Below are 9,047 nucleotides of genomic sequence, written 5' to 3' on the forward strand. Positions count from 1 at the left end.
GAATTACTGGAACACCCGTCCTATTCTCCACATTCAGCCTCCTCGGACTATCATCTGTCTCCTCAGTTGAAAAAAAGTCTAAAATTCTCTTGCAACAATCATATAGAAGCTGTGGAGGGATGGTTTGCAAAGCAAGACGAATTTTTTTTTTACAAGGGTTACAGGCTCGCTGTACCTACTAAGTGTACTAATTTAAGAGGAGACCACGTTGAATATTAAAATATTTTGAGTTTCAAATTTTATTGCTTTTATTGTGGGCTAAAAATATATCAATATCCCCCTCGTATATCCCGATTATACTTTTAAAGAGTTGCTTTTTCTAACATACAGTTCAGTTAAAATTAATCTTTAATGGGAGAAGTTAAGCAATCTATGTGTCCCTCTCCTCATTCGGTAAGTATACAAAGTGTTATGGAAATCCACGTGTAAATTTTAACCACTGGTGGGTGCAAGGCGCAACAAACAGGTTTGGATTATTATTTTTACACATAAAAATAATGCTCATGATCAATAGCAACTAGTGTGATTAAGACCAGTCGGTAGCGATGACTGGTAAGTCAAATCAATCAAATAGCAACCAAGTAAAATAAACAGTTAAGGGTTAGCTGTGGAAAGTTGAAAGTGACAGTTTATTAAGGTACGCTGCAAATTTACAAATATTTTATTTTCCGTAGTCACCCCGTATCTCTTTTCATATTGATCATACTTTACTTTATTAGTTCACACATGATTTTTTTTTGTCATTTAACCATAATTAGCAATGTGATAAAAAAATTGTGTAATGGAAATTAACTTCAGGTTCACATTCTCATTTTCGTACACATTATTTAACAAAGTCACTTCTTCGATATTTGGCATTTCAGCTGAAATGTCAAAAGACGAAGAAATGAAATTCGTGCTTGAGCTAGAAGAGCCCTCGCAGGAATTGTTGGACTGGGCCAAAGATAATATTGGAGAGAATTCAGACACAAAGAGCCAGATGATTTCGGAATTGAGAGATATGATTTATTGTAAGTAAACAGATAACTACGAGTATTTCTACAGTTTTTTGTGATTTGCTAAAAATATTGATCTTCCTGTTTTTGATTTGATATTAAAACTTTCTTTCAATTACGACTACTTAAGATATTCCTACATCTTTGAAGGTTGACTCAAAGCACTAATTCTCTTACAATGGCGGTAATTATTATTATTATTATACTAAAATTTTTCATTAGCTCATTAACACTCTTAGTTCATTAAACATCAGTTTTTATGTACAAAATAATTAGTTGTAGATAAGAATAGCATATTATTAACGAAGGTTATTAATGGTAATGGTCTTCTCAACTGTGGTAAGGATACTATTTTTTTCCACTACTAGCACCTTAAATCCAATTTTTTTATATGTTCCAAAGGGTTATTATTTCAAATTTCGCACATTTAGCACGCGGTATTTCAAATCAATAAGTTTTATGTATTGTTGCAACCTGCCGGAAAAAGTAGAATACGAATTTATTACCTATCACAGAACAATTAAATCTGTGTGATATTTACTTAGTTAAATCACTAATTATCACTAAGTATTACTCAAAAACATTGATTTTTGGTGCTCATTTCAATATAATCATTTATCAAAATTATCAATAATTCTGAATTTTTCATAACAATGACATTGACGACGAGAAGTTTTTTAATACCTATTTATGCACCAAGGGCGTTACAACGAGGATTACGCCCGGAGAACGATGAATCCAGCTCGAGGGCTTTAGCCCGAGAGATGGATATCGTTCGATGGGCGTAATCATTCGGTGACGCCGTGGTGCATACAAAATTTTATTTTTCACTATACGTGTTCTTTAAAAAAAAAATTGGTATCTTTGCAATTATGAATTGATGAGGGCGTTATGAATTCATTACGCCCGTTTATTATCTTATTACACCCGCTTATTCTTATTACGCCCTGTATTATGCCCCGGTTGTTATGGACATGCTTACGTATTTCGTATCCTATAAGTTATCATGCAATTATACTAAAGTGAAAAATAAATTAAGTTTATTGATTTAAACAACGTTTTCAATGCGCAAAATACCATTAATTACAGTCTATTCATTCTACACTCACCGGCAAAAAAAACGGAACACTAATTAGTCAACAACAAATTATTCCCATAATACCTATTTTGATGTACCTATTTTGACCAGGAGGCGATGATAGCAAACATAACCTTGAACATTAGCATAGGCTATTTTATTAGCAATTTCGAATAAAAACAAATTTTTTGCTTAAAAACCTTCTTTTCTTAAATTTACCATTTTTATAATAATCAAGCAACCTGGTTAGATTTTTATATCTTTTGTAATTTTTTATTGTTGTTAACTTCGAATTTAAGTGCAGAACGTAAAAAAATGTCTCTAGCTGGTGTAAATATTGCCAGAGCAGTAGCTTTGGTTGAAGACTGTTGTTGTTTCCGTTATGCATCTAATGCTATTGAGGCTTCTCTTGCTAGTTGTCACCGAGCTGTTAGAAGGTTTCAAAAGACTGATTGAAAAAGAGCAACCACATACCGCGACGATAGATTTTTAAATAATAATGGTGTTCCGCTTTTTCTGCCGGTGAGTGTGGTTTATGAAGTCGAATCACAAATTTTAATGCAATGGTATCAAGTATGCATCAAAGTACTTAATAACATTAATTTCAGTTTGTCTAATAATGAAACGTATTTAAGTCGTGAAAAAGTATAGTATTCTACTAAGGGGTAATTGCTATTACTCACTCGTCTTCGGCTCGTGACACAAAATCATCCTCATGGTCAAAAGTAATAGCCATCATTACCCGCGCGTTACTATTACCTCTCTCTAAACACAAAAACAAAAACAACAGTCTGCTACATATGCTATGCTGCATGATTGATTAATAGCAGTATAATCTGTTTCAGAATCAAAAATCCACCAACACTGCATTTTATCTCGAAAATACAACCGACAACGTCGCTAACTTTTGCTTTTAGTGTGTTTGCAAGTGTCAGGAAAAAGTGGGGTTATGAAAGAAAACTGTTGACAGTCGTTTAGGTCGTAATTCATCGTGTCTCATTTTATTATATCACTCAAAAGTTATGATATGGTATAGTCGAAATGTTTTGGATATAGATTGTCAAACTCAAGGTTGCTTAAAACTTATGATTGAACTGTACATTAGTGAGATCTGTCATAAATTCCAATAACCTTATTGGCGCGTTTAGTTACTTTTGCTGGTAGTGCCAACTTAACGACAAGTCCCCAATCCACATCCATAACGTTCCAGCTATAGCTAAAACCTTTTTGTACATAATAATTATTTTGTGTTACGTAAAAAACTCAACAATTCAATGTCAAACTTTGGCGGGAGGTTGGGCCAACCCAAAAAAATGAGACTTATTCTAGGGATTTCTTTTTTTCTGCCAACATAATTCCACAGGTGGTGGATTTTTGATTTTGAAACAGATTATAGGTAGTGTTACGATTTAAATCGCCGCGCGCTTGTAAAATCTTCGCGATTACACTACAACGTTCTAGAACCCATCGCGACAACAACGTACACTGACTTCCGCAGAAAAACCCGCGCAGAGAGAGGGACAAAAGGTATAAATCGTGGGAACCAGCGACAGAAAAAGGGAAATTCACGGCGGATTTGTGTGGTGTAGACAGTGCCTAGGGAGAGTCAAAGGGGCAGTGATCCAGTGATTTTAACAGGACCACCGCCCTAATCGCCAAGCGGATCAAAAATAGGAGGAATTTTAAATTAAAGTGACAGATGAACTGACAGATCCTAAAAAAAGCATTTCTGGTCAACTTTTCTAGCAACAACTTAAGCCATTTCTTCGGAAACTTATACATTTAGTAAAGTGACCTTTAAGAAACTTTTTCTTTTTTACCATATAATCTTCAAAAATAAAGTTTCAAGGTGACTAGAGCATTTTAAAGGCATTTTTAGGAAAGAAACCACTCTAATATTACACTTAAGATAATCTCGTGTTTGACATATGTGCTAGGAGTAAATTTTAAATGGAACAAAAGTAGAAAACCTACCAGTTGTAATATTGTTCTTAAAAATTATTGGCATTCTTCAACATAACCGAACACAGGTTTATAATACATGCAGCATGAGTCAGCTAAAACAGAAACTAAAGAATAATTTCAAATTTTAATGTGTGGTGCCCTCTCATTTTATGCATGTTTTTTTTTAGGATTCTGTGATACTGATAACCCTGTTAGGAGGTATTCATTAAAACAAAATGACAAAAATAAATTTTTTGTACCTTTTTATATTCAGTTGAAGAAGGAAATTAAACAGATTTGCTCAAAACAATCTCTTATTCTCAAGAATTATTCTAGCAATGTTGTTGTTTTTATTCAAAACAGAGTTAAGTAGTGATCCTGTTGTCTTTTGTTTTGAATAAATGAGCAACTTTGTTGAAATAATTATAAATTTGCACAAAAAAAAAAATTTTGACGTCTTGTTTTAATTAATAACTCCTAACAGAGTTATCATGGAATCCTAAAAAAATGATGCTGGCAATATTTTTTAGTAATGACCGGCAACATTACTAAAAATGTTGCAGGTAACATGTTCCCAATTGTTGCCTTGGTGTAAGGCCGACTTCAGAATGGGTAAAAATATTCTGCAGCAACATTATATCCTATACTTCTTTTCTAAAACCATTTTATGCTTACTTCTTCATCTTCATCTATTATTTTTATTTACAGCTAGAGGTGAATGTACACCACCAAGAACTGACGATTCATTTCTATTGCGTTTTTTAAGAAGTCGAAAGTTTCATCTAGAAGCTGCATACAAGCTTGTAAGTATTTTAACAGTTGTCTTAATTTTGAACAAAGCAGATTTTTAGTTTGTCCGTTACAACGACTTTAGAGAGGAGAACAGAAATTTGTACGAAGGTGTTGGTCTTGACCTACTGATAGAGATGACACTGCAAGATATAATGCATGTTCCTCCTTATAAAGATCAAACTGGGAAAAGAATGATCATTTATAAGTTCGGTAGGTTCAACAGAACCACTTTGATCGCGAAAATGTCTATTTCATTTTTAATAGGATTTTAGTTTTCAAAATGTTTCCTGTTTTAGCAATAGGATTTCGTTAATTATTTGTTTTAATGAGACACGACAAAATCGACTAATTCACTATAATTTTTATATTTTTAGGTAACTGGGACCCAGATGTTTCAACTGTGGAGGAGATGTTGCAAGCAACCCTTCTTGTTCTTGAACTCGGTGGATTCGAACCAAGAATGCAAATAAAAGGTGTAATTTGCGTTATAGATCTCCAGAATATTTCAATGCGCCAGGCTTTATACTTGACTCCCAATGTAGCTCAAAAAATTGTAGAGTTTGGAATGGTAAGCTGTCTTAGTTCTTCATTTACAACTGGGTCTTGTTATCTCTGTTGTTAGACGTCACACCCGACTAGAGTAGATGTTGTGCACGTCATTAACCACTCGTGGACTTTGGAGATGTTGCTGACTATATTCAAGCCTTTCTTGCACGGGAAAATAAAAAAGAAAATATATTTCCACCGCAGCACTGAGAGCTTACATGAACATATAAATCCAAAGTATTTGCCCGAAGCATATGGAGGAACGCAGCCCCATTTCGATAATAGCCATTGGTTTGAAGATCTCAGCAAATATGAAACAGTAAGGAAGGAACTTCGATCGTTGGGATATGATCCTGAAATTAAAAAAAATAGCAAATAGAAACAGACTAGAAAAATAAGAACGTAGTAATTATTATAGCAAGAAAAAATATGTTTGGTCAGATATTTGTTGCTGGCACTCTGGCACTATCATTTTTCGCATTGGGAGTTTTCAAAACATACAGGGTTATTCGCGTAAGATGACGAGCCCGACCGGGCAAAAATGCAACCCAAACTACATTTTACAAAGCATTCATTGTGTTTCGGTATTTAAAAATTAAATCAAGAATCCAAGAAGCTATTCTGTTAGTTTGAAAAGTAGGTATATCTGTCATTGCATTTTTCGTTCATATTTAGTATTTGAAAAGGTTTTCAACTCATTACTTTTGTGATTTTAATCGCTTATTATTGTTATTAAATCATACTCGTACTTTGTTGAGAGAGGTATTTTTCTATCAGAACTTGGCATTCATTAAGCTGACGTTAAAAGCTATCTGTGCATGATAATGTAATAGGGTATACTATGGCGGCCAAAAAATTTTGGCCGTCACTTTCTTGACATTCAAGTAAAGTGTTTGAATTGACAGACAATGACGGCCAAAATTTTTTGGCCGGCATAGTACAAATAACTATTATTTAATTAATTTTATATACTCGTACATGCAATAACGTGCGACAATAGAAACGTTTCCCTAATCAGTCCTTCTAAGTTCTAACCAGTTTCTTTTAACTATTCCAACTGTTTTCGGTTTGATGATGTAATTTTCAAATTCTACTGAAGGAAGAAAAAAAAGATCTGGACTAGACAACAAGAAAATGTTGCTGTACTTCAATAACGTACCTATCAAACTTCGACCATGGCGTAGTATCTTTCAGAATTTATTATACCACTTTTTAAAAGTACCAACTACAGAATGTCACCGATGTATTGTATGTTGCAAACAAATTGCTGATCAATAGCAGTTCAAGTAGCGAATGGCAAAACGTTTGTTCTGTTTGTAAAATAAAAAATACATTGTGGAACTTCATTAACAACAAATATGTTAAATCAAAATCAATTAATGGTTTTATTTACCTAGTCATTTTACGCTTTCACTGAAAGAACGAAAGGATGGAAGGTGGGATCAAATTATTTAACCTACTTGTACTTACTAGTGGTTTTTAAAAATCACTAACTGTCGTTAGTCAAAGTACGTGGTACAAAATGGCTACTTTAGAGATCAGACCCCGAGTGAACCAAAAAAAAAAAAAAACCTTGTTTCCCGTTCCGCATTCGGTGTTATCATTTCTGGCGCACCCCACTTTCGCAACCCCTACTTGACTAAAGTGACCAATCAGTTCGGTTCTACTTTACGCCGATCGCGACACCTTTTCGATATCTCTAGAACTTTTGAAATTACAGTTTTCGTTTTCCACCATTATTTTAAATGTTTAAATTTAAACTTTTGTTAGGACCCGACCGAATGTACATAATTTATTGTTGAATTAGTACTCTGAAAAAGAACACTAAATTACTGACTCTATACAATAATAAACCTCAACATCAAGAAACAAACAGTCTAAAAAATGGAACAAACAGAATTAACAGGAACACTGAATTACTGATTCTATACAATATTAAAAATCAGCACCAAGAATTAAACAGAATTAAAATGAAACAAATGTTAGAAATTATTTTAAAACACTGTTATTTTGAGAAACGTTTTTATTGAAGACACATTTGCTGATGATACATTTGCTGATGACACATTAGACTTTGAGGGAGAGAGTCAATGTGTGAATGCCTCTCCCCTCTTAACATTTTGACTTATATACTACCCCCATCCCCCATATTTCATCATCATGACCGCGTACTCGGACCATAGAGGCGACCATATACTGGGTGCCCCAAAATTCGCGGAACAACGTAGTAGTACGTTGTTAAGTAGTCATTAAGAGATCAGGTAAAAATGTTTAAAAAAATCAATCTTCTTTTTTGTAGAAGATATGGACCTATTCGTGACACTAAATGTGGCAACATTTAAAAACATTCTATGCATCCCAATGGTCTGCAAATATTTCATTTTTGTTGTATCCTTAGAAACGAGAGGGAAAAATCAAAGCCGTGTTGCCGTACGCTATTTGAGGTAAAAAGAACATAAAATTACTACTTGGAAATGCTGGAAATAATGAAGAAAATAATTGCAAACCTGATCACAATCGTTCAAAATTATTAGGCCACTGGCTAGTAAAAGACAAATAGTCAAAAAAAAAATTATTATTTAAAATAAATGATATCAAAGCTGCACCTTTTGGGCCCCCATATCTTCAAATCTAAGAGGTATAGAATTTTTTAATTATTTTTCTCGTTATTTTGTAATATGAATTGACATTGCCTCATTGAGTTGTTCCGTGAATTTTGGGGCACCCAGTATGGTGATACCAATAATCACACCACCTCGTTTTCATACATCGTCATCGGGGGGTCGAAGGGGCGAGGGTGTTCTGGTGGTGCCATGGCGATGCATGACGTTGCGAAATCATCCCGAATTGTGGCGCAACTTTATGAATTCGAATTTTTTCTAACACAAACAGAATTAAAATGGAACAAACAAAATTAAAATGAAACAAACAGAATTACAATTAACATTATTTTGAAACCTAAATTGGGCTTGAAACGCTGTTACATAGGTTCATGTCATGCAACTAAATTCCGTTGATCTGCTGCTTCTAAAAATTGTTCTACATTGGTTTGATTCCCCAAAACTGTTCTAATTAATAATTAATTCGTAGTTTTCTTTCTCTCTCTCTCACTCACACCTCTGATTTCTACGACTACCTGGCTTTACCGTTACCCTGTTGTCTGCGTTTTCTACCCACTTCCTTTCTACTTTGCTTGGTTACGTGCACACGATTCTAGTTATTTTTTACGATGAAGCGCTCTGTTTCTAATTTGCAATTCTCGCCCTTTAATTATAAATATGCCACTAATTTGAGAATGCTAAAAAAGTAAATTAACCTAATGAACATTGATTTGATGGTTCTCTCAATTTGAAACCTGCCAACATCAAATTCATTAATTCAATTATCCCCTGATTTTAACTGGACTCCCCAAATTGTCGAACGAGTAAATTTTGCAATGTTTCTTTTCCCATGAAAACTGTTATCTTTGTGTTGTGTTCGGACCGGGCGCGTACCTACATTTTCAAAGAAAGGTTGGCAGATTTCACTTGAGGAATGTGGTTGCACTCTTGCCGACAAAAGCATCAATAAAATTTACAACTGGCCAGCATTTCCATCACAAATGAAGGGTATTTAAAACATTTCGTTGAAATTGCTCTAAAAATTAAAATTCTTAATTTATCGAACCTATTCGAATCGTTACAGTACCAATT

General features: G+C 34.0%; 1 protein-coding gene across 1 annotated transcript; it reads left to right on the top strand.

Annotated features, from left to right (window-relative positions):
• The first annotated feature begins 522 nt into the window (after window positions 1-522).
• Window positions 523-6,803, top strand: LOC138131936 (clavesin-2-like). Its single transcript, XM_069049217.1, has 6 exons — window positions 523-637; window positions 864-1,010; window positions 4,726-4,820; window positions 4,869-5,019; window positions 5,184-5,377; window positions 5,432-6,803. The coding sequence occupies exons 2-6, from the start codon at window positions 869-871 to the stop codon at window positions 5,732-5,734; spliced, it is 885 nt and encodes a 294-aa protein (XP_068905318.1). The 5' UTR covers window positions 523-637; window positions 864-868; the 3' UTR covers window positions 5,735-6,803.
• The last annotated feature ends 2,244 nt before the right edge of the window (window positions 6,804-9,047 follow it).

The sequence above is a fragment of the Tenebrio molitor genome, chromosome 5, assembly GCF_963966145.1.
Source record: "Tenebrio molitor chromosome 5, icTenMoli1.1, whole genome shotgun sequence".
Taxonomy (NCBI): domain Eukaryota; kingdom Metazoa; phylum Arthropoda; class Insecta; order Coleoptera; family Tenebrionidae; genus Tenebrio; species Tenebrio molitor.

Coding starts and splice junctions, on each gene's coding strand:
- LOC138131936 (XM_069049217.1), top strand. CDS start 869: ATGTCAAAAGACGAAGAAATGAAATTCGTGCTTGAGCTAGAAGAGCCC. Junction 1,011..4,725: donor ATTGAGAGATATGATTTATT/GTAAGTAAACAG, acceptor TTTTATTTACAG/CTAGAGGTGAATGTACACCA. Junction 5,378..5,431: donor AAATTGTAGAGTTTGGAATG/GTAAGCTGTCTT, acceptor CTCTGTTGTTAG/ACGTCACACCCGACTAGAGT.